This window comes from Lissotriton vulgaris, chromosome 7, assembly GCF_964263255.1.
Source record: "Lissotriton vulgaris chromosome 7, aLisVul1.2, whole genome shotgun sequence".
NCBI classification, from domain to species: Eukaryota; Metazoa; Chordata; class Amphibia; order Caudata; family Salamandridae; genus Lissotriton; species Lissotriton vulgaris.
In genome coordinates this window covers 1,312,080,723-1,312,107,419 of record NC_141695.1, presented here as the reverse complement: position 1 = coordinate 1,312,107,419, position 26,697 = coordinate 1,312,080,723, and the positions used below count along the sequence as shown (strand labels likewise).

The 26,697-nt window shown below is 45.2% G+C and overlaps 1 protein-coding gene across 2 annotated transcripts in view; it reads left to right on the top strand.

The window, feature by feature from the left end:
• Positions 1–10,114: 10,114 nt before the first annotated feature.
• LOC147703576 (up-regulator of cell proliferation-like) overlaps positions 10,115–26,697 on the top strand; it is a 186,390-nt gene continuing 169,807 nt past the window's right edge. The window contains exons 1-3 of one of the 2 annotated variants that reach the window (XM_086931921.1): positions 10,115–10,181; positions 12,527–12,589; positions 19,684–19,746. In XM_086931921.1, coding sequence (XP_086788047.1) covers positions 10,139–10,181; positions 12,527–12,589; positions 19,684–19,746 — 169 coding nt within the window. In that variant the 5' untranslated portion in view covers positions 10,115–10,138. The remainder of the gene's footprint in view (positions 10,182–12,526; positions 12,590–19,683; positions 19,747–26,697) is intronic. The other variant, XM_086931922.1, reaches the window with a different exon arrangement.

Genomic DNA, 26,697 nt, shown 5'->3' with positions numbered 1-26,697 from the left:
TTTATTTCCACCTCTTGTCTCTCGATCCTACCGAGAGACAAGATGGCGGCCGCTCCGGACTGTTTAGAATGTTGAGAGTCACCGGAGAGCCAATCCGCTTCTCCTTGCGAAGTTCCGTTACGCGTCTGGTACGCGAACCGGGGCGCTAACCGGGACGCTGTCACAGATATATATATTTTTTTGAAAGTCAATTTCTCAAAATCCACTGGAGCACATATCTTGAGACCTAGAAAAGGCACATCGGGCAAACAGTCTCTACAATTTTGCCAAGTTTCATAGAAATCCATTCAGCCGTTCGAGCTAAAAGTGAGTCCAACTTATACAATCCTTGATACAAGTTCACAATGATTCATACAGCCACTCACACATTCACTGGCTCTTATGTTCAGTTATTTATATATGTCAACTCTCACATGGAGTGTGTTTTACATATGTACTTACTTTGACATGTAGCACTGAGATATCCATTCACTCACCAATATACTCATGCACACAGTCAACTGTCCATACAGCTGTTTCTACATGCACTTTTGAACCCATACACCTAGGGAATCAACTGCTCACACATCTATGCACAGAGTTATACACCTCCCAGCCACCCACACACATACTCAGTCTCCCATACAAATACTTGGGCAACCATTCAATAACCCATATAGTTACTGATATAGCTACTGATTTAAACATGCAGCAGTTTACAGAACAACATAAATAATGATTGCCAAATTAAGACACTTTAATCACTAACCCATACACTCAGTGAGACACATTTAATCATTCTCTCATACAGTCAGTCATGCACCTACTAAATCCTTCATCCAGACACTTATACATCCACTCATTCTTCAATATGTAAGACATATTTTAACTTTACAGAAACATACAGTCACTGGGTGTTGTCATCAATGATGTCATCAGTGATGTCATCAGTGATGTCATTTGAGATGTCATCAGTGATGTCATCAGTGATGTCACTGACCATGTCATGAATGATGTAATATGTGACATCATTAGCAGTGGATTGCGGGTCCGCGATATATAGTTAGTGCAACTAACTATATATGGAATTTCAATGGTTTTGTGCAAATAAAATAAGGTTTTTTAAATGCTAATCCCTAACTTTATATGGTCTATAACCTATGGTTTTTTCAGTGAATTTTCAAGGTTTTGTAAATGCAAATTCCTAACTATATATGGTCTATAACCTATGTTTTTTCTGTGAATATATATATATATATATATATATATATATATATATATATATATATATATATATATATATATATATATATATATATATATATATATATATATATATATATATTTATAACATTTCTATGGCAAAATGAAACCCCTCATTTTGTTCCTTTGCAAATTAAATGTTTTAAGTGTTAATATGGCATAGATACCCGCCACCCCCTCTCAACACAATCCCCAAAGGAGGGAAACCGGAAACAGTTCTTGAAGTTTTTGGAAGAGGGAGGGAGTGACCCTCCCGGCCGTATTTATTAAAACAAAATTAAAACATTAAATCAACAGTTTCATGTTAATGTACAATTTCATTACCACATTGCGATGTTTGGCTAACCTTAACAGATTCTCTAATACAGAGGTTCTCCTAGCCGAACTAACATCCTACAAGACATTTACTTGACATTTTGAAATTGTACATCCTAACGTTTAAGGGCCAACGGCAAGGTCGTAACCGGTGTCAAGATCCCTGAACCAGAAATACCCCCCCCACTTGTGAGGGGCGACAGCACAGAGGCGTACCTCAAGTGCAACTACCAATTTCCCTTGACTTGACGGGGGCCCCAATAAAACTCGACGCCACTTAAAGGTCGTCCGAGGACTCGTGTGAGGTATCTAGAAGGTAGAGTAGACCCCCCCCCAAACCCCACACAACTTACCACATCTGCCGTCGCAGACGTCCTGGCCCCGGGAAATTCCCCAGGAGGGGGCTGTAACCCCTCCTACCCAGGAAGGGGCCTTGACCGCCTTTCCTTTTCTTTCGGCGACCCATCCTTAGAAGGGACCGCCTCCCCGTTGAGGGGCCAATGGCCACCTCCCCCGAGCGCTCCCATCCGTGTTGGGTGACGCCCACTCATAGGGATCTTCCAATTAGTGCTCACCGATCATGACCTTACCGCCCGACCAAAATAAATACGACAATGCTAACTAACTTACTAAACTAAAAAGACATTGGCTACTACAACTGTATTAAAAGCATGCTTACCAATGAACACTAAAGCCGAATTTCTTTATTCAAAAAACATAACCGAAATAGACCATTCTTTATTACACGCTCAAAATCATCACGGTAATACCACAACCTGAAAACGAAATTAAAGTTATCCATCAACTTTTATTTAAAAAACAACTGGCTGTCCTCAGGGGCTGGTGGGTGGGTCAAAATTGGCTCTTCGTTCCGTCTCGAGCTCACGTGCAGCGAGGAGGTGCAGCTTCAGAGCACAGGAACAAGAGGATGCCTTCTGGTCTTGCGTCTCCTTTTATCCGTCTTCAGGGCGGGCGTAAACCCGCCCCTGCCTGCCCCAAGGGCGTGGCCAGCCGCGTCAGTGTCTAGGCCAGCCCACTCTAGGGCGGGAAAAAGCGCGCCCCGGCTACGCCGCTTCGGGCATACCAGCCGAGACTCGCCTCCCGCCCAAGATGGCTTCCCGGGGGGATCGTGGTACTCCGCCATACGTTCGGGGGGACCGAGTGGTCGCCCCTTTCCATATGGCTGAGATACCCGCCACCCCCTCTCAACACAATCCCCAAAGGAGGGAAACCGGAAACAGTTCTTGAAGTTTTTGGAAGAGGGAGGGAGTGACCCTCCCGGCCGTATTTATTAAAACAAAATTAAAACATTAAATCAACAGTTTCATGTTAATGTACAATTTCATTACCACATTGCGATGTTTGGCTAACCTTAACAGATTCTCTAATACAGAGGTTCTCCTAGCCGAACTAACATCCTACAAGACATTTACTTGACATTTTGAAATTGTACATCCTAACGTTTAAGGGCCAACGGCAAGGTCGTAACCGGTGTCAAGATCCCTAAACCAGAAATACCCCCCCCACTTGTGAGGGGCGACAGCACAGAGGCGTACCTCAAGTGCAACTACCAATTTCCCTTGACTTGACGGGGGCCCCAATAAAACTCGACGCCACTTAAAGGTCGTCCGAGGACTCGTGTGAGGTATCTAGAAGGTAGCGTAGACCCCCCCCCAAACCCCACACAACTTACCACATCTGCCGTCGCAGACGTCCTGGCCCCGGGAAATTCCCCAGGAGGGGGCTGTAACCCCTCCTACCCAGGAAGGGGCCTTGACCGCCTTTCCTTTTCTTTCGGCGACCCATCCTTAGAAGGGACCGCCTCCCCGTTGAGGGGCCAATGGCCACCTCCCCCGAGCGCTCCCATCCGTGTTGGGTGACGCCCACTCATAGGGATCTTCCAATTAGTGCTCACCGATCATGACCTTACCGCCACAGGCCGGATAGTTGACCGGCTATCCGGACCCCCCACAAAACTCCTACCTAAAGGTCATGTTATAACGTTTTTAGCCATGCTAAGAAGTCTCCTATGAGTAACTCATTCCCCACCCGAGACAAATGCACACCATCCCCCAAATACATACTGTCATCATTAATACACCCATGCGAAATAGAATGCAATGTCCTGGAACGGAACAACCTACTCACTTTGTTATTAAGCTTTCTAACAGAATGATTCAAAGCAGGAACAGAAATAGCCCCCCGCCACACCTTTCGTGGGATCATATGAGACCACGCAATTGTGCACCCCGGAACTCTCCTCGCTAACCAACTTACAGTGGAAAGCATCGCCTCCAGGAGAAGTCGTCTACCAGTGGTGACCAAATCATTGCCCCCAAGATGTACTATGACTACAGACGGCGGTGACCTCGTCCGCCCTAACAAACCCTCGAAGAATGCTTGAAACTGGTCAATACAGAGACCGCCTCTTCCGTAGAAGGACACACTGTACCCGTATTCCCCAGCTACGTGAATCATGTCACCTGCTTTGAATACGTCCGCGGCACGCCTCACGTATGAGTGGCCCACGACCCACACCTCCTTTTTCACAGCCGGTGATGTCTGACCGCTGGCCTGGTGTTGGGTCGACTGCATAGTCCGCCCCGCCTCGTAGGCTTGCGCAACTGAAAACCAAACAAAAACAAGAAGCGTGAGTACATCATTACAGCTTCACAACATGTGCAACCGCACATACCTTTTATAACAATTGGAGGACCAACGCCCCACTCGTTTCACTTGTTCCACATTAAGACCCCTGGCTGTAGCTTCTGTAGCAGCCCCTATCCGAAAGGAATGGGTCCCAAACTCGCCCGGGTTCAAGCCCGCAGCGGCAATTGACATCGCAAGCACCCGCTGAAACTGAAATTTTGTCAGTGGGGTGGCGTCCGCGTGTCTCAACAAGGTTCCCCCCCATGATGCCACCCTTCGTGCTAGGTAGTCTTCTAGACACTTTACCGGACACATGGAGGACCCGGGAATCCTGCGTATGATTATGCAGTCACCCATCCCACATTGATCGGTCTTGGACCTGACAAAGGAGACAGTCATTGTCTCTCCTCTGATCTGAACGTGCTCCTGGCACAAACCCCCTGTCACGTCCTGTTTGTTCCTTGCCACTAGTTCGCTTACCCGCATCGCCCCATGAAATGCCAGCGTAAAAGCGGCTCGGAACAACACTGTCTCAAACTGAGATGAACATGTGGCAGGGAGTGTGGATAACAACTGGGCCAACCTATCCAAACCTATCGGGCGCCTCTCATCTACTCTGCGACCCTCAAGGCGTTGCCACCCACGAAGCGCTTTCTGTACAACGAAAGACGCTGTCGGGTCCTGGATACCATGAGCCCTGGCAACAAAGGAAATGGCAGCCCGATGCCTCTGGGCCGTAGCCACCGATTTCCCAGCCAAATGTAAAGACATCAGAAAATTCACCACCCATTCCTCGTGGCCCCAAAGCCCCTCTCTATCAGTCCCCAAAAAGGCTAAATAGGACCGGAACGCCCCTTCATATGCCTTCCTCGTCCTTGGTGCTAAACTCTCTCCCACGAGGTGACGAAGTTCGGGGCACCGAGAGACCAGAGAGCTTCGGGAAAGGGTGCCGGCTCCGGGTCCGCTGTGGGAAGGAAACCCGAGAAAGCCTGCATATGAAAACGAGACAGTGCATCAGCCGCCTGGTTCATTACCCCCGGGACATGTTTTGCTCTAAATAGCACATTCAGTTGCATACACAGTAAAACAATTTCTTTGAGCAGTCTCAAAATCAATTTGCATCGTGCTGCCTGGCTATTGATACACTCGACCACGGTAATATTGTCAGACCAAAATACCACAGAGTGATCTTTGAACCCTTCGGGCCAAGTTCTCAGGGCCACCAAAATGGGGAAAAGTTCCAGGAAAGCAATATTACATGTCAGTCCATTGTCATGCCACCATGCCGGCCACTTTTGTGCTGACCATCTTGTGCCGAAGATGGCACCAAAACCTATGCTCCCTGCCGAATCTGTCCATAGCCCCAGCTCTTCCGAGGACACGGCCGGTTTGTTCCAGACGACTCGACCATTGAAATCCGCCAGAAATGCCAACCAAATGCGCATGTCCTGGCGGACCTCAGCCGATAGTCTCGTGCGATGATGGCCCTCCTTTAGGCCGACCATGGCTTGGGCAATCGAACGGGAAAAGGGGCGGGCCATTGGTATAACCCTCAGGGCAAAATTCAACTGTCCAACTAACTGCTGTAATTGATGCAGCGTAACTTTAGATCCACTTATACACATTTGCAGGGCTGCCCTGAACTTCAACACTTTGTCAGCAGGTAAACGAAAACAACCCTCACTGGAGTCTAACTCGATCCCCAGAAACTCGAGGCAAGTCGCAGGACCCACCGTCTTACCTGGCGCCAATGGCACACCAAACTGCTTCATTAACACACAAAATTCGGCCAAGGCCTGGCCACATTCAAGATCCCCGGCTGCCCCAAGGAACAAAAAATCATCGAGGTAATGCATTACATGTTGGAAACCCGTCTTCTTTGTGAAGACCCATTGTAGAAAACTACTGAATTTCTCGAAATAGGCACAGGATATAGAGCACCCCATCGGCATACACCTATCCATGTAATAATGACCCTGAAACATGAAACCCAGGAGACGCTGATCGTCTGGATGTACCGGGAGCAACCGGAACGCTGACTCGATATCTGATTTTGCCATCAGCGCCCCGGGCCCCAGGCGATTCAAAATGGCTACGGCCTCATCGAAGGATGCGTACCGCACCGAACACACTTCCGGGTCTATCGCTTCGTTTACAGAAAGACCACGTGGGGCTGATAAATTATGTATCAGTCGGAACTCACCCGGGTCCCTCTTGGGGACCACCCCTAAAGGAGAACAAACAAAGTTATGCACCGGGGGTACACTAAACGGGCCGGCGACCCGACCTCGAGTAACCTCTTTCCGGATCTTATCCTGTACCACGGTCGTATGCTGCAGGACCGAAAGTTGATTTTTACATTTCTCCACACCCTGAAAGTCCCCTACTGGGATGCGGAAACCATACGAAAACCCGTTCCGCAACACCCCAGCAGAAGTACGATCCGGGTATTCACTGAGCCAGGGAATCATCGCCAAGGTATCAATCGGGGTAGGTAAAGGCGCCCCTCGGACTATGTTAGACCTGTTTGGCGCCTCCTCTACCCCCGTTATCACCCGTTTTGGCTCTGCACGTGGACTCAGGATGGGACGACCCGCACCCACTACATTCGTGTTTAAATTTACACGATCCCTGGGGCCTAGTACATTTGCCTCTGTTGAAATTCCAACAGAACCCCCTTTTCCCTGTATTGCTGGCAGGTCTCGAGTAATCGTCGGTACCCGTACCCGATCGAAAGGGCGTCCCCGCATATTGGCGGGAGGATTCGCCAACATTACTCCCCACTAACGGCATTTTCAACATACCAGTCTCCTTCATTTTATCCCATGACAAAGAATCATAACAATCCCAGGTTAAGCTTTTATCATGCTCTTTAGCCTTTCTAAAAAGATTATCGTAGCAGAACCAATGGTTACCCTGGTGTGATGTCGAGTACCCCATGATCCGCGACTGATAAGTCGGCAACTCGGGAAGCAACTCGGGCCTTCGTTCCCCCAAGATCGACGTAAAAACCCCCCATACTTTGCCCCAATTGCCAATGTTTTCATTTACTTTAAAGGCGGCCATTTTTGCGTGCCAAACACTCGGATGCATGAGGTCTTTCTGGCCCTTAACATGCTCCACCTCATAATGATCAATAAGCAACGAGAAGATGTTCACATATTCCCCTGCCCAAATCTTCTCTTTAATAGCCAAAGGCACATGTTGACCCAACCTTTCTCTACGAGAGGGTGCTGACTCGTCCCTCGCAATCGGCAATGGCCGCTTACCTGCATCGGACGCTGCCTCTGTGGTCGTAATCGTCCCTTGTGGCTTGTCTACTACTGCAGCCGGCGCGGACACCTTGGCTGCCTCCCGTTTCTCACGCAGTTGCTTCATCAGCGCCTGCGCGTCGGCAGCCGTGGCGCCCTCACTACCTTCGCCCAACCACGCTGCTAGTTGTGCTGCCAGCTCGGGCGGCATATCTTCATTGGACACAGGGGTGACCACAACGGGAATCGGATTCCCCTCCACCGGTACTGGGGTTGGCGCTTCGAGCGGGGTACAGGGAACCGGGACGTCTCCCCCAGCTGCTCCCCTCCTTGGCCTCTTGGCTCTTCCTCCTGGAGCTGCTCCGACCGAGGGACGTTCCGGCCCCCCTTCCCCCTCTCTCTCCGCCACCCGCTTCTTCAGCTCGGTCATCTCCTTCATGAGGACCCGAAGCATCTGCTCAGTCGTCATTCTCTTCCCGCCTTTCTTGGGCATTTCTCCGACAGAGTATCTGAAAGACAAAAGAAAGATTACCACGCTCAAAATTGGCTCTTCGTTCCGTCTCGAGCTCACGTGCAGCGAGGAGGTGCAGCTTCAGAGCACAGGAACAAGAGGATGCCTTCTGGTCTTGCGTCTCCTTTTATCCGTCTTCAGGGCGGGCGTAAACCTGCCCCTGCCTGCCCCAAGGGCGTGGCCAGCCGCGTCAGTGTCTAGGCCAGCCCACTCTAGGGCGGGAAAAAGCGCGCCCCGGCTACGCCGCTTCGGGCGTACCAGCCGAGACTCGCCTCCCGCCCAAGATGGCTTCCCGGGGGGATCGTGGTACTCCGCCATACGTTCGGGGGGACCGAGTGGTCGCCCCTTTCCACACTTTATTCCAATCAAGATGACTTCAGGTGTGCCATACTTATGTCATAAGTAAGACTGTTAGCGCTCTAGTTGTTCTTTAGAACACTCTGGGACATTCTGTCACTGGGCTACAGTTTGGCTACATCTGGCTGATATTTGGGCTACATTTGTTTTTTTTGTCTCTGGTGGACATCTTTGGGCTACATTGGGCTACATTGGGCTACATTTGGGCTCTAACATATATATAGCCCAATGTAGCCCAATATATATTTTTCAAAGTTAATTTTCGTAAAAACCACTGGAGCATATATATTGAGACATAGCAAAGGCACATCGGGCTACCTGTCCCTACAATTTTGCCAAGTTTTGTGGAAATCCATTCAGCCGTTCGAGCTAAAAGTGAGTCCAACCGCCCTATGGAAAACTCAATGTTAAAAACACGTTTTGGGACCCCCCTTTTTTCTCAGCCCCCGCTTGACGAAACCCCCCCAACCTTTTAGGGGACGCTCAGAAACAAAATGTGCCATTTTTCCTGAAAATTTCGGCCGATTCCGTCCATCAACGCCAAAGTTATTCAACATAGAATTTTCAGAAATCCCTATTCAAAAAAATCCTAACTATATATACCTACTGGCGACCGCCAGTAGGTAATATATATATATATATATATATATATATATATATATATATATATATATATATATATTGATGCACCAAGTTTCTTTTACTTCGGCAAAAAAATGGACGGCACTCCACAACTCTCTTTTCAAGACTCTTGTGATTTATTCAAAATCAAAACATTACGCGTTTCGGCATCACGCCTTTGTCTGCTGTGACTGGCGCCAAATTCATATATATATATGTATATATATATATATATATATATATATATCAGCAAACACTTCCAGTCGAAACAGGAAAAAGCGGAGTGCACTCACGGAAGGTAATTTCCACTAAGTTTTTATTTTCAAGTCATAAAAATGGGTGTTCGGTCACAGCATGAACCAACGCGTTTCGGTGTCCATGAGACCTTGGTCACGGTTGCAATCACTTGTGTGTGTGTGTTTTTTATTGTTAAGGTCACCTGACTTGATGTTTTCAAAGTTTTTTTTAAAAAAGGGAAAAAAGGAGAAAATTAAACTTGGCGCTAAGCCTTGTGGTTCATGTAGTTTTACACATTATTTAGAATCAAAAGGTGATTATATAAACTTCCTTAATATCTACAATGATGCAAATGTTATGAACGGATAAAACTCTCCAGTGGGTTTTAAAAAAAGCATGATTTACTTTTTCAATCAAACTTTTGTATTTTTCCGACAGCATGAATGCAGACATATGTACTAAACAGCTGTAGATACTGCTGTGTACTTATTTGACCCTCCAGTGGGTATATCCAACACATTTGAATGCATTCACGTGCAAATCACCTTGCAAACATTCTGCCTTGCTAATAGGCGATAGCTGTGTTAGCGACTGCTTTCAGTCGCTAACAGTTTGGGTACGCATCCTTTGCATGTCATTAGCGATAAATATCGCTACCATGCAAAGCGGCCCCAAACGTGTAGCTATCTCCTAAAAGCTGTCGCTAACTGCTGTTAGCGGCAGCTTGCTAACAGGGTGATATAAATATCGCCGCTTTAGAGGGAAAAAGTCCAGCTAAAGCTGCGATATGGCCCTTGATAATATGCCCCAGAGTTCATCAAGAACCGTTGTCTCTTAGATAGCTCTTGCTTATCAGCAAAATCTCCAACACCCACATTCTGTGGTTGTTCTCTTAGTAGTCTTGCTATTAAAACTTTTTTCCTTGTTATTTAAAGAAGCAGTGGCTGATGTAACAATGCAAGAGGATCTGGGACACCTCAAGAATGAAAAATGCTCGGGTATGTTTTGTGGTTGAACGTTCACTGACCTACATCTCTTTCCGTGCCTAGATCTGACATTTGCAGGATATTTTTTATCACTTCTTGATTAGATAAATGTGTGCTCTTTCATGAATCTTTGTTTCCAATTATCATTCTGTCTGGCACCAAAATAGCTTTTTACTCCATATTTATACCCCCACTTTTCTTTGTCATGCTTGCAATTGTGTTCCCCTACATTACTTTTGCCTAAAGTTATTGGGTGGGAGTCAAGGACTGCTTTAGCTGTCTCTCCAGACTGTCTGTAAGTTATACACAACATAGAAGGGGAATTTGGGTCACCCCACTCTGCCATTGCATGCTTGAAGTGTTAGGCACATTTTGGTGCAGTCCACTGGACAGCATTCTTATAGTGTCATACTGAAGCAGTCTCTTTACATTGTTGGCAAGGTAACATGCTAGGAAAGAACAGTGACATGGTGTCCAGTGAACTTCAGTTTCAATGCTTAACACGCTCACACCCACCCCCACCCCAGCATTCTCGCAATTCCCCAGCTCACTGACCCAGTTGACTGGGCAGAATTGAGAAGCCCTGGTCAACTAGCGCAGGGCAGGAACCCACAATGCATCATTCTGTCAGTACTTATAGGCACAGTATAGGAAACGCTGGACAGTACTCTCTCACACAAAGAACAGGAACAGCGTATTAATCCAAAGTGCAAGCTTCTTCTACACACTATGTGCAGCTCAATCACCCGAAGCGCATACTTCCCTAACACAAAGAGCCAGAACAATACTGTCTTCCACAGTCAAGCTTCTCTCAAGGTGCAAAACCTGCAGTACAAGCATCTGCCTTGGAAGCTTCCCTCTCACACATCAGGTATATTGCAGGCTTTCTTCTGCATACATCCAGAACATAAGCAGCAAGCGCATCAGTGCAAATTTTCACTTAACACAGAGACTGACTATATCGCTGCCAAGAGAAGAACAACTTTTGCTAACAGAGAACAGGTATACAGCAGGCATCTGTAGTTCAAGCTTCCCTCACACACAGAGTAGGTGCAATGCAGATATACAGAGTGCAAGCTTCCATTACATGCACCATGTATAGTAAAGAATGCTCTTACAATCATTTCCAGTCACTTTAAGACACTTCACTGGCTCCCAATAGAGAAACAGTCTATTTTCAAATCATTGTGTAATGGTCATTCCTCAGAAACTCTAATCCACACAATTTTTCTGCCCTGGATTTACCTAGACCACAGAAAGAGCAGTTCCAGAACAGGAGAATTATGGGGATTAATCGAATCCACTTGTAGTTGAGGCTATAACATGAAAGAGGCAAAGAGAGAGGACACTGTTCTGTAGCAGTGGATCCTGATTTGGGCTCTAGAGGTTCCTCCTTTTGGTCAGATTTTCTCTTCAAATGAGTCCTGCTTCACTGATCAAGCCTGTGGGCTAATTGTTGACCTCACTTTTTATGTGACCTGGTTCCACCTGAGTTAATGAAAGTCAGTTTGGTAAATTCATCAGAGTCTCAACAAACTACTTCCCAGCTTCCCCAGTGATCGTGATAACACTAACCAACCCAAAAGTCTACTTTACATTTCGCAACATCTAATTAACCTCGAAGATAGACAGAATACTTTTCCATGAGTGAACCCTATAAAATTGTTAAATATACTTTTACATTAATTTCTCCAATAATCACCATGATAATTTGTTGCGTCTACGTAATACATTTGGACAGTTATAAATTATACCTTCATCTGAATCTTAAATTACTGAGATCCTGGTTAAAGATGTGGTGGATGGGTCACTCCATCACAAATGTGACAGATATCCTGCCCCCATATTACAAATGCCATAGGATATAATGTACTAGTAATAATGTGAACGGTTTAGTCCTAAGGTTTGTGACAGAGTAACCCATCCCCCAAACTCTAAATCAAGCCCACAATATTTACTTTATCTCATTGTGTGTGTTAATTGCTATCCTCAGCACTTGGCAGCACCTCGAGCTTGGGCAGCTCTGTTTAAAGGAAGAACCAAAGTGAAGTCACTGAGACTTTGCGGTTGCTCTGTGTTTGAATGACCTACATTAGAATCATGCAGAAACTCAGCTAAAGTTGTTTAGGCCTCTAGTGATTCTTCCACTGATACTGTGAATATTGCTTACTTCAGTTTTTTCCGTCTTTTTAATGCTGCCTTCATCATTTTGTTTATTTCTTCCTCTCTCTCTCTCTGTGCATGTTTTTGTTCTTCTCTGTCACCTTTTCAAGGCGCCTCGACGGGAATCTATTTGGTCATCATAGTATTTGTCGTAATTGGTCTTGTTATTAAAACCTTTCTTATTAAATTTTAAGAACCAGTAGCTGAGGATACAGTGGAAGAAGATCTTGGAGAAATTAAGAAGAAATTGTGTACTGGTATGTACTGCATTATATTTTAGCATTTTTCTTTATTACAGGGTGTTGTAGCAGATGTTTCTCGAAATGAGGTGCTGTACATAAATAACTTGGTTTTTATATTTTGGATACCTAAATGGGTAAGTCATATACTATGTTGTGGTATTAACATATGGATTTGTGGGGGGCGTGGCTAGGCGCCGGCTAAAATGGCCGCTTAAGTCGGAGCTCTGGGCGACCGAGCCACCAACAATAGCAAATCCGGCCATAATCCGACAAAATCTGTAAACCGCCGGTAGTGTGGGAACCCCCAGGGACTTCTTCGCCCTCCGGTCCAACTCCGGCCCCTCTACGATCCTCTGCTGCCGAACGGCGACCCAAAGAGCCGCCGCCCGGGACTGGGCCTGGAGCAGGACCACACAGGGAGCGGCCTCCTACGTTAGGTGAGGCCCCGGCTTACTGGAATACAGAACTAGGATTAGAGATCACAGACGAACAGCGGGATTATTGTTGTTTGCAAACGAAGCATATCGGCTAGTAGTAGCATTACACATTTCACATTTTTAAGCCAACCCTATTACACCCCAGTCAAAATGTATAAATAAAAATTGAAGGAATCGGACCACTGTGACAGATGTAGATGCGTAGGAGCAAATTTTCTTCATCTGGCCTGGGATTGCTCAGGGGTGAATGAATACTGGAGGCAGTTCTTTGAGGCACCAAACACAGATGACAGCCCTTCCCTTGGAGCCTGATCTCCTGACGGCACTACTAGGTTACACTGCACTGGTGGCGAAGCCCCACCATTGCTTTTTATCACTTGCTTTACTAATGGCTAAGCGCCATATCGCTTGCAGATGGGGCAGGGGCAGGGCGCCCAAATTTAAGGACTGGCTCTCTGATCTCACCAATTGTCTGGAAAAATTGTGTACCTATGGTGAGCTACTCCCTGTGTCTTCCCGCCCCAGAGATATTTGGGATCCCCTGAAGGCTTACCTTGCTGCCAGGATTTCAGACTCTACTGAGGACACTAATATGGAATCAGCAACATAGACCCCGGATGTGACTCGTGCATGTAATGCCTTTTACTGTAGGTGGTAATATTGTGATAATCTTGTAGTTCAATTGCATATGGGTGGCTATAAGAGAGGGGATATATGCCCACTAGATTCTGGATTAATGATATTTGTGCACACATTGACTCCCCTCTTTTGAATACCCTAGGATTGTAAAAATCGTGAATTGTAAGATGTGGGGTTTGATGTCATTGAGTGTGCCCAGTAACAACGACATGACGAGTAGGACCTTCTTTTCCTTGTTTTATTTATTCTTTTTTTCTTTCTACAATTCTTTTGAATGTATTGACTAATATCGGATGCTACACAATGAAATGCCTGTCTATGCTTGAATATGATGTAATGGTTACATATTGTTTAAAAAACAATAAATAAAGAGTTAAAAAAAATATATATGTTTAGAAAAACTTGAAGTGTAAGTGCCAAAGTGTGAAAAATAATTCATGTTTACATGTTTCAGCTTAACATTAGTGTATATACGTATAAATCTCTTATCCCTACAGTGAGTGAATTTCATTACTACATTTAAAACGCTTTACACACGTTAATGAAGTTTAGGCACACTGTAAATATAATGTCAATTGCAAGTATATAATTGTATTTCTGTTACGTATACGGGTGGAACCTAAATTACGCTGCTTCACAACTTACACACTCAGATATCGTTCTGATATAGTCACCTTTGTTTGGGACTAAGCCAGCCTCTACAGTTCTTGTCAATAACCCAGGAGGTTCACACATCCATCTCCTTTTAGCAGGTAGCATTCCCATCCCCTACTGGCAATTCCTGTTCATTGAGTTCATGAACATTTTTTAAATTTTACAGCCCTTCTGACCACAGAGTTATTTGCAATGAGTCTTTTTAGGTCGAGGGACCGTCGCTTCTCACTGCGAAGCCCCGAAGTCCCGAAGAATTAATGTTTTGGAGTTTGGGGCTTTGAACCCTCCTCTCTCCTCCATTCTCCTCCATTGGCTGGCTTCCTAAATGGAGGCCAGCCATTGGAGGAGAATGGAGTCACTCCAATAAAGCCCTGTCTCTTTCGGATTTGGGGGCGTGTTTTTTTCATTCTTTACCCCTGTGATGTCACCCGTCACTCAGAACCCAAAAACATGACCCCGAATCAGAAAATGTTCGGAGCTTTGCGCCGCGATTTCTGCCCAACCGCCTGACGCGACAGACCGTTTCCCTGCTCCTGCTCTCTCCCTCCGTTGTTAAATCCTAGCTCTCTCTGCCTCCCTCCCTCCCCGCTCGAGTGGTGACGCGCCTCTTTGCCTGCTCTGTCCCTGCTCCTGCTCACTTAACACTTAAATAATACAGCTGGGGAGCATGTGCACTGATAAGCGGCAGGGAGGCTTGCGGCCTTTGCCGTTAATCACTGCGGGCTCTGCTGGTGGTGGGCAGGGATTTACCGATGGGGTGCCCTGGAGTGGCCCGCTGTCTTCCAGCTCCGCTGGTGGTGTTGCAGCGCTGCGTGGTTCTCCCCTCATGGTGTGAGACACACCGGTGGCTATAGTGGCGCTCCGGCTTCAGTGCAGGCTGCGGGGCATTGTCTGGCTAACGTGGCATCTTGTGGACTGGAGACGGGGCACGCGTGAAGGCAAGGTTCAGCTCTTTGCAGCTGCGGATCGTACTGGTGGCACTTGGCTCATTGTGCAGCGGCCTCAGGGTGCACAGGGGTACCCTGGCACAGCCCCCGCTGCTCTCTGGGTGGCATGAACACGGTGTGCAGAGAGCGGGGGACTGGAGGCATGAGTCGGTGGGAGCTGTGACTAGACGCCGCTCAGGGAACCAGCTAGTTAAAGCTTGCACGGGAAGCCACCCTGGCGCAGAACAGGATGATGCGGGGACGTGTGCATGTCAGTGTGTTAGTGCACACATCCGTCTGCCTGGAAGAGGGAGAGAGGCGCTAGAGAAAGGAACCGACTGCCTTAAAGATGTGTGAGGTGATTGGTGCCACCTGTGAGGTGGTGGCCGTGTGCGGCACACGGCGAAGGTAATGGACCACGGGGTACAGGAGGTGGCGGGCGTTGTAGAGTCCAGGAGCGCCAGTGTAGAGCCGGTGTTTGTACTCTGCAGACGTGCAACAAAGTGTCTTCCGAGGTGCACACGTGTGCATCTCGGATACCAATGCGTCTTGTGCAGCATGTGAGAGGAGGAGGGCTCTAATGGAGCGAGTGGGGTGCACACACGGTGGGTGAGGCGGTGAAGGATTGTTAATATTTTTTGGGAAATGCGAGTAGTCCAGTGACCTCCGTAGGGTGCGGCGAGAGCTCACGTTTTGGCACTCTGGGGACAAATGATGGTGAAGTATTCTGCGCTAGCGCAGAAGTGGTCTGGGCGCTTCTTTTTGCCGTCTTGCACACTCACTAACTGGAAATATTTCCGTGTTTATGCAATTTTTTTTTCTGATAACAGTAGTCCGAAAAACAGTCAGTAACACCCCCCCCCCCCTCCCCTTCCCGGTTTGTCCTTTTTCACAGCTTTTTTGTCCGAAAAATATATATATTTACTTGAAAAAATACTTCGATTGACCATATGTGCTCAAGACGCCCAAAACAAGCGCACATACTGGTTCTACGCTGGCGCAGTGCAGGAGATGCCGCCGGGTGTCAATGTGGAATGACAGCAACGACAATGTCTGTGCAGCGCCTGGTGGAGGTGAACTGAGGTATCCATGCGCTTGAAGGGAGCAGCGTTTAGGGGCTACCCGGGCCACCCCCTGTGACCACCTCTCAGCCTTCTGTATCTGATGAAAGAGTCCGGAATCGGTGCAGGACATATTCAAGTTATTTAGTTAAAACGCTCATGAGCGGGCCCCATCATCACAGTCCTGGAGAGTGCCAGACACAAGAAAGCAGCAGGTTATTTACATCACAAGCGGCTGCGAACCAGTCAGTCATAGGTGTACATAGACATGATGAATTACCAATAGTGGGGGGTGATTAACAGACTCCAAAATAGATGTGGACCGGGGTCACCACTCAATCTCAAGATAGTCTGGCCGCATGCCATGTGAAGCATAACATAAAGGACCCACCAGCCATCCTAATGTGGCGGTGGGTCTTTGGTGGGTCCGCTGCGTTTTTTCCGTATCCTCCGGGCCGGCGGTGGCTTCCGCCGGTCCGGAGGATGCGGAAAAACCGCTATCCTAATCTGCCCCTAAATTTGGCAAATAAGAACTGTGGCATTTTTTAAAACATTACTGGAACCTACCCTGAAGCCTGATGACTGTATTTTGAAGCCTGCTTGGTGAGCATCCGGGGTGAGGGGTCGGGGAGGTAGTAGCCGAGTGCATGGATTTAGGGCGCACTTGTCCTCTGCGCACTGTAGCGATGTTAAATTTGAGAGGACTCCCTGTACTGGTCCGCACTCTTTGTCACTCCACAAAGCGATGTTAAATTTGAGAGGACTCCCTGTACTGGTCCGCACTCTTTGTCACTCCACAAAGCTGAGGGACGTCTCCCTGCCTGCCAAGGGTGAACTTGGCGCTGTGCTCCCCAAGGAAAGCTACTGCTGAGCACCATAGGGCCGAGAAGTTAGTTCTTCATGGAGACACTGTCCTGCACTTTTCACGTTTAGACGCTGTTGCGAAAGCAGGGTAGCCTCTCACTTTCACAAGCTTCAAAGCGCTTCTAAAGTGGCCCGGTAGTGGTTTTTGTCTCATCTAAAGGTGTTTGTTGATATTTTGCTGTAGAATCCTGCTGTTTGTGTGCCCTTTTGCAGAATACGTGCGTCGGGGTCTTTGCCTATTGGACAAACCAATTCTGTGCACAATTAAGACTGTGTAAAGTCTGGTCCCTGTTTGCTTCATGTGAGCTGCTTTGCACAGACGTGTTTTGGGGCTTATGTTGCTTGCGAAAAGGACTATTCGTTGCTGGTTGTATTCACCCTGAGATAACCTAGACACACTCCCCCCTGCTTCTCAGCACAAACACAAGTGCATAGCCCTTCTCTGTGCGCACACCCCACGCTGACACTTGGATGCATGTTCCTCGGCTGTTACAATTTTGAAAGGTGTGTTATTTGCTGAGGTGGGAGCTGGCCTCGACAAAGGCACCCAAATTGTTGTCAGAAACAGAGTAAAAGGATAACTGCTTAAATAACAGATCGTTCTGTTAAATGTCGCAAGAAACATTAGCCCCCTGGTTCTCCTGCCCCTTCGCTGTGCTTGTTCTCCTGCCCTCTCGCTGTGCTTGCTCTCCTGCCCCCTCGCTGTGCTTGCTCTCCTGTGTGTGTGTGTGGCTCTGTGTGTGTGTGGCTCTGTGTGTATGTGGCTCTGGGTGTGTATGTGGCTCTGGGTTTGTATGTGGCTCTGGGTGTGTATGTGGCTCTGGGTGTGTGTGTGGCTCTGGGTGTGTGTGGGGGCTCTGGGTGTGTGTGGGGGCTCTGTTTGTGTGTGTGTGGCTCTGTTTGTGTGTGGCTGTGTGTGTGGCTCTGTGTGTGTGGCTGTGTGTGTGGCGCTGTGTGTGTGGCGCTGTGTGTGTGTGTGGTGCTGTGTGTGTGTGGCGCTGTGTGTGTATGGCCCTGTGTGTGTGTGGCGCTGTGTGTGTGCGGCGTTGTGTGTGTGTGGCGTTGTGTGTGTGTGTGGCATTGTGTGTGTGTGTGGCATTGTGTGTGTGTGTGGCGCAGTGTGTGTGGCGCTGTGTGTGTATGGCGCTGTGTATGTGTGGCGCTGTGTGTGTGGCTCTGTGTGGATAGCTTTTTTTGTAGGTGGCTCTATGTGTGAATAACTTTTTTTGTAGGTGGCTCTGTGTGTGGGTGGCTGTCTGTGTGAGGGTGGCTCTGTGTAGGTGGCTCTATGTGAATGACTCTGTGTGGGTGGCTCTGTGTGGGTGGCTCTGTATGTGTGTGTGTGTGGGTGGCTTTGTGTGTGTGGCTCTGTGTGGGTATAAATGCAATAGGTCATGCAATTGCCAGCGATTAAGCTATTGGCATTGTAAATGACAATGCCATTTATTTAACGATTAAGCTATCAGCAATGTAAATGACAATTCCATTTACTTATGATTTAAAAATAAATGCCATGAGCAATGCCAATAGCTCTACCTTTAATAATGCCGAGACCATTGCATTGTAAATGCTTGTTTCATTCAGATCTAAAGTTTGACCCATCCTCAGCTGACAAGTACTGCAGCTGACTCCTTTTTCCTCTGATTCCAGTAGAGCATGTGCATAATTATGCTTGAAGTCTGTCGGATGGAAGTATTCTGCCTAATGGAGCCCTAAGCAGTGTAATGCACACGTTCCTCACAGAGCAGTAAAAGCTGTAGACAGAGATAGATACCACAATGTTAAAATAAAAGCATAAAATGAAAATACAAACTATCCCCAAGAGAAACTACTTCCTCTGAAATGTAGGAGAGCACAAAAAAGGGAATAGTTATAATTAGCAGTTAGAGTGGTTCAGAAAGACTGCTTTAAAGTCAACATGATGAGTATGTCTGAGCCTCAAGAACAATTTAGGATCAGCTGGACTGCACCACCTACATTTTTTTATGACAGGTCAGGGTCCTAGTCGGAAGTATGAAGGCTCCACCCATCATCACCACACCAGTCTGGCTATCCAGAAACTATCCCAATAAAGTAGCCACAATCTCATGAACTCCACTGGCATTCCATTCCAGGGAAGACCCACCATACATTTTTGTGATCTGTTGCAGGCATTCGCAAGGGGGTTTAGCTGGTTGTCTATGGAAATGAAGATACAGACTGCGCAGTCTTTGACATCAGCCAATCCATGTGTGGAGGACCTCAGTGTTCAAGATCTCTTCGAAATGACCAGATTCACTCCCATATTCGGGATACTCTGTTCTACCAACATTGATCTGTCAGACATAGCCGCCTTTTTTGCTTCCACTCTTTTATTAGCAAGTGTGATTTTGCCTGATTAGACAGGCATGCAATTAGCAAACAGATTTCCTCATGAACCGTTCTCCCTTAGGTAGCTCTTGTTTATCAGCAGAATCTCCAGCAGCCCCATTCTGCAGTTGTGCCCTTGGTAGTCTTTTTATTGTAATATTTTTCTTTGTTATTTAAAGAAGCAGTAGCTGATGTGAAAATGCAAGAGGATCTCGGGCATATCAAGAATGACGAATACTCGGGTATGTCTTGTGGTTGAAAGTTCACTGACCTGCTTCTCTTCCTGTGTCTAGATCTTACAAAAATTGCATGATCTTTCTTACCACTTCATGGGTTGATAAATGGGTACTCTTCTATTAATATTTTTGCCCCCTCTCCTCTTTGTCATGCCTGCAATTGTGTTCTCCTTGCCTCACCTTTGGCTGAAGATATTAGGTGGGAGCCAAGGACTGCTTCAGCTGTCTCACCAGACCGTTTGTAAGTTACACACAACATAGAAGGGGAATTTGGGTCACCCCACTCTGTCATTGCATGGTGAAGTGTTAGGTGCATTTTGGTGCAGCCCACTCGACAGCATTCTAACAGTGTCACCCTGACGCACCCCATCTCTGACATTGTGTTGTTTAGACACTTTGTATCAGCTTGCAGGAAAGTTATTGGAGCGTCAGTCATCATGAGTGATGGAATTTGTCTCCTTACATTTTAGTCTTGTTAGGGTAGAGAGGAGTTTTGAGATACAAAACAGTTAGTCTTTGTTACATTGTTGACAAGTTAAAATGCTAGGAAGGTACAGTGACATGGTGACAAGTGGAGTTTAAATGTATAACCCTCTCACTCCCAGCCCCGCATTCTCACAATTCCCCAGCTCACTGACATAGGTGACTGGACAGAATCGAGCAGCCCCGGTTAACAAGTGCAGTATAGGAACTCACAATGCAACCTTGTGCTGCTCAGTCGGTACACAGACAAAATATCGATTTTTAAATATCGATATACAAAAATATCGAAGTTTAAATATCGATATACAAAAATATCGAAGGTAAGTAATATCGACAGTCTTAATATCGATATTAGTATGATATCAGTAATATCGAAGTTGTAAATATCGATGTCAATAATATCGAAATTAATAACTTCGATGTTACTAATATCAATTTTTAAATACATTTAGTGTATATTATATTGTATTTATGATGTTTTATTATTTATTTTTAATGTAATTTAATTAAATATTGTCTTTTACTACTGTAGCGGGTTGTGGGTTTATAGGGGAATAGGGTGGGAAGTAATTTAATTATGTTAAATTAATTATTAATTAGTAGGAATTATTAATTAATTAATTGAGAAATAATGTTTAATTATTTTTAATTAATTGATTAATTAATAAATACATTCTGTAGCGGGTTATGGGTTTATAGGGGAATAGGGTGGGAAGTAATTTAATAATAATTAATTAATTGATATATGTTTGTACATATTTTAATTAATAATTAATTGGTAATTAATTTCTAATGATTAGTTAATTAATTAATATAATTTTGTACATATCTATCATTATTAATTAGTTGGTAATTAATTAATATTAATTCTTTAATTAAATTAATTATAGTAATTTTTTTATATATACTTTATTGTTATTCTTAATTAATTAATTGGGAAAAATAATATTAATTATTAAATTAAATTAATTACAGCAAATTTGCTAATATATTTACTTCATTGTTATTGTTAATTAATAATTAATTGGTAATTAAATAATATTAATTAATTTTGGGTAAAGGAGTATTTTTAGGGTTCAGGGTCAGTTTTCAGTTTTTGGGTAAAGGGGTATTTTTAGGGTTTTGGGTCAGTTTTCAGTTTTTGGGTAAAGGGGTATTTTTAGGGTCCAGGGTCAGTTTTCAGTTCATGGGTAAAGGGGTATTTTTAGGGTTCAGGGTCAGTTTTCAGTTTTTGGGTAAAGGGGTATTTTTAGGGTTTTGGGTCAGTTTTCAGTTTTTGGGTAAAGGGGTATTTTTAGGGTCCAGGGTCAGTTTTCAGTTCATGGGTAAAGGGGTATTTTTAGGGTTCAGGGTCAGTTTTCAGTTTTTGGGTAAAGGGGTATTTTTAGGGTTCAGGGTCAGTTTTCAGTTTTTGGGTAAAGGGGTATTTTTAGGGATAAGGGTCAGTTTTCAGTTTTTGGGTAAAGGGGTATTTTTAGGTTTCAGGGTCAGTTTTGGGTTTTTGGGGTACAGGGATATTTTTAGGGTTCAGGGTCAGTTTTGGGTTTTGGGGGTACAGGCGTACAGGGTAAAAACAAAAAAATATTACATTAAATCAAATAAATTACATGAAAAAAATTAAAATTACATTAAAATATTAAGTGTTTTATTTATTTTAAATGTATATGTATTAGTTTTAATTTTGTTTTAATATTTTTATTTTATATTTGTAAAATTATATGTATTTTAAAATTATTTTTACATTATTATTAAAACATTTAAAAAAACGATATTTTTGATTCCGATATTTTTGTACTACGATATTATTTTTTCGATATTTTTGTACTTACCTTAATGAAGATAGGATTCCGATATTTTTGCTGTCGATATTTTTGCTCCGATATTTTTGCATTTCGATATTTTGTCTGTCGATATTATGTCAGACATTCGCTCAGTCATCTGAAGCGCAAACATCTCTAACACACTGATCCAGTACAATACTGTCTTCCACAGTGCAAGCTTCTCTCAAGTGTGCAACAGCTACAGTACAAGCATCCACAGTGGAAGCTTCCCTCTCACACGCCAAGTATATTGATGGCTTTCTTCAGCATGCATCCAGAATAGTAACAGGAAGAGCATCAGTGCATGTTTCCACTTAGAATAATAGATTTTCTGTAGTTTCAAGTTTCCACTTATCACAGAGACTGACTAGAGCACTACCAAGAGAAGGACAACCTTTGCTAACAGAGAGCAGGTACACAACCGGCATCTGTTTTTCAAGCTTTCCCAAAACACATAGTAGGTGCAATGCAGATATACAGATTGCAAGCTTCTATTACACGCACCATGTATAGTCAAGAATACTCTTGTTTCCATTTCCGGTCACCTTAAGACTCTTCACTGGCTTGTATTAACCAAACTGTCTATTTTCAAATCATTGTATATTTGTCACTGGTCCTATCACCATCAAGGTCTGGCATATCTGCAGCAATGCTCAACTATATACATTCATCCATGCATATCCTCCAATCCTTTTCTGCCTAAATGTTGGTGCACATTCTTGTCATACGTGGCAGCTAAGAATAGAACTATTCTTTGCATACTCCTGCCATCTAGTGTTGGGTCTGGATGTTTGCAACTTGTTTATCTTCGAAGAAGTCTTTTATAGTCACCAAGAAGGTTACTCCTCATTTTGGTGATATTGGGCATGGGCATTGACTCCATTGTTAGATTGTTCTCTTTCTGCTATCTGATTTGGATGTGGTTTGTGGCGTTGCGGTTCGAAACCATCTTTCAGGATGCACTCGGTGCGCAATCCACTGTTCCCTTAACTGTATTGTTATTGCAGGCGTTTCATTATTCCCCCTGTATCGAATCGATCGAGAACCTCTCCATCTTCGGTCGAAGACATCATGGGCGGCCTTTCGGCCTAACCGCGTCAGTTGACTTCTACTCCGCTCCGAACCTGCCAGCCTTCTGCCAATGGAATGGACTTCGTTTCAATTTTGTCCTCGGTGCCACTCCAAGTACCCTCGCACCGACCTGCATAAAGTCTGCAACTTGTGCCTCTCACCGTAGTACAAAGGAAAAGCTTGTGAGGCTTATTGGACGTTCCAATTGAAAAAAGACTCTACAGGATCATTAGACTTGACGAAGAGAAATACAGGGACAAAGCATCCAACATACTCTGGATATCTTCGGGGAAGAATCCGAAAAAGAAGAGGTTGAAGCATCGGCAGCAGAAGAGGAGGCAGCCAAACTAGAAATCAAGTTGAAGTCTGAAGACTTTCCACCGGGACTGGGTGCAGTGAGTACCAAAGGACCTTTACCCACAAACTCTCTTTGACCAAACAAAAGGCTTCTGCACCAGCTCCACCTTTTTGCCATGGTCAGCACCGAGATGATGATTCCAATGCCCCGCCCTCAGCCCCGACACCTAAACAACCAGTCAAGCATTCCATAACAGGATCGAGCCGAGAAAAGTCAGCTTCAGAACTGAAAACGTCTGCTCTGAAAGGCAAGTCCAGTTTGGAACCAAAACCTTCCACTGTAAAGGACAAAAAAGACTAACCTGGTTCGGTACTGAAACCTTCGGCACCAAAATCGAAAGAGGGCCTTCCAAAGCCTCCGGAACTGACCCTGGACATTATGAAAGAAGACCCTAAACAGAAGAAAATCTACATCAATCTAGATACTGGACATATTTTGGCTAAAACACCTTTCAAAAGCAAAGTTAGTTTTGAGGACACTAGTTTAAAATTCCTCTCAAGAAAAAGGACAGAGCTACTAGCCCTATTTACCCTAATCCTCAATTCCCTCCACCATCTTCCACACTACCACATTTGCCAGGCTCAGATCCTTTACGCATAACACCTCAGATGTCTCCACTTATACAGCCTGGGGGATGATGATGCTGATTAGGACAATACTAATTTACCAGCAGACCCATGGAATGACTATAATATTGATCCACCCATGGATAATGATCTAGATTTATATCTTGCAAAGCCATCAACTCCAGATGATAATATGGCTTATCAAGAGCAGCAGCTTGCCATGGAGTTACATCATACAAAGAGTCTTTAGGAAAAGACTTTTCATTTGAGACTCTAGGTTCTACAAATAGGACAAGTCAGAGTCTACCTCTGTTAAAAGGCATGATGAGACATGCCGATGAAATCTTTAAGGACTCTGTTCGTGCCCGTATTGTAACACCTAGGGTTGACAAAAAATACAAACCTCCACTATCTGATCCTATTTTTATTAAAGAACTGATGCCCTTAGACTCACTAGTAGGCTCTAATGCTTGTAAAAGAGCAAATTCACAGACACCTGCAGATGCACCTCCTCCAGACAAAGAGTCTAAATTGATAGATGCACCCGGTAAAAGAGTAGCTGCTCAAGCCTTTAACCACTGCAATATTGCCAAAACACAAGGCCTATTAGCTAGGTATGATAGAGCCCACTTGGATGCGATGGAAGATCTACTGCAACACCTCCCAGAGGAGCAGACGAAAAATGACCAAGAATTATCACAAAAAGGCAAGCTTATATGTAATTCCTCCATTAGATGTGCTTTAGATGCTGCTGACAAGGCAGCTAGGGGAATTAACTCCTGCATTTTCCTACAACGACATGCATGGCTGAGAATTTCAGGTTTTAAACCTGAGGTTCAGCAGTCTATTTTGAGTACACTTTGTAGGACTTGGCCTTTTTGGTTAAAGTTCCCTACACTTTTTGCTTTTCCCCTAGACTGTTTTCCTGACCTAGAGTTGCCAATTTAGATGCTTGGGTACTTTCCCACTGCTAATCAGTGGCAAAGTACAAGGGTTCCCTATGTAAAGTGTAGTGGTAATTGGTTGTCCATGATTAGTATGTTGGCTTTACTAGTAAAGTCCCTAGTGATGTGCACTGTGTGTGCAGGGGCTAGTAATGTAAAGGTGCGTAGAGAAGGGAGCTCAGGCCTTCAGTGTAGTGCCTGCGCACAAAGTGCTAAGTAGCTTGTTGTCCTGACAAGTGCAACAGGCCGGCCAGGCAGGCCATCTACTGAGGTGCGTGTTATGTCTTGACAGTGAAAACACTCCATTTCATTTTTCACTGGTGAAAGGCCATTCTGCCCATAGGACAGAATGGGGGGGCTGGGTATTGTGTTTTGGTAGCCTAGTTTCCTGTAAGTTTATAATGCAGACGTGAAGTTTAGTATATATGAACTCCTGGTGTCATAACACATCTTTCTGTGAAAGTGGTTTTGTCACTGTGTGTTCATAAACCACTATTTTAGAAAGTGGCTGAGTTTTGTGCCTTAAGCATTTCTGTGTGTCTCTGTTGAATGTGGATTAACTGTCTGGATCTGTGAGGTGAGAGGAGCTGGGAGAGGTATTGACCCAGGGAGGGGTTGAGATGGCACCAGGCTGCCCTGCATCTGGAGAGGAGGGGGAGTAGCAGCCCGGGAGGTGAAAAGGCCTGGGCTGGTGCTATAAACCAATTGACACATCTCCAGCTGAATGAATAACGATCCAGACCTCCAGTATCAAAGGGAGCAAGGTGACTCTAGGAGGGAGACACCCAGAACTGATTTAGGGAGGGGTCAGGGACCCCTGAGCACAAATAACTTCAAAGACATGATAGGGTATAACTAAGAGAACTGAAACCCCTAGAATTTGGTGTAGTTTTGAATGGCAAAATGGCCAGGTTGAGTCTGCAAAGGCTTTGGCCTCTTTCATGATCAAGAATAACCTCTGCCAAGGAAGGAGTTGCTGAAGAGACTGCTGGATAGGACTGACCCTTGCTTCGTGATCTAGGGCTGGCCTGCAGTTTGTAGCTTTTACAAAGGAAGAGACTGCAGTGGACGGTGTCCCCCTCTTCTTGAGCAGGATTATGCTTTGTGCTTTTGGGAACGGTTAGAAGTAAACTTAACTGTTGGTTAGAAGCGGTGGTTGGGATAAGAACCTACCAATCCACCTGAAGGAATACTACCCATTATTATATGTTGGTTTTGTAGCATGTTGTCATATCGTAAATCTTCTTATATAAAGATTATACTTGTGTTATAAAAACTTGAGTGGAGTCTATTTGTGGTGACATAAGTGTGTTGCTTTGAGTCTGGTTGCACATACTGTACACTCGTGCCTTGGAGATAAGCCTGGCTGCTCATGCCAAGCTACTAAGGAGGTGAACAGGGCTTTCTTAGACGGTGTTTTTGTTAGCCTAAAGTTGAAACAAGGGGTCCAGATCTCGCACTTGGCAACAGCAGTGTGAGACAGGGACTCCTGCCTCCAGCATTTGGTGGCGGCGGTCAGGGCCCAGGACCCCCACTTCCATCACCCCTTATAATAAAAAACATCTTTTTGGGCCTCAAGTAGATGAGGCCCTAGAAAAAATGAAAAAAGTTCAGATGTGGCGAAGTCTATCGGAGCGCTTCAGTCCCCATCACACAAAGGCTACTTTTGCCACTCATTTTATAGAGGAGGGTCCAAAAGTACGTCATCAGACACT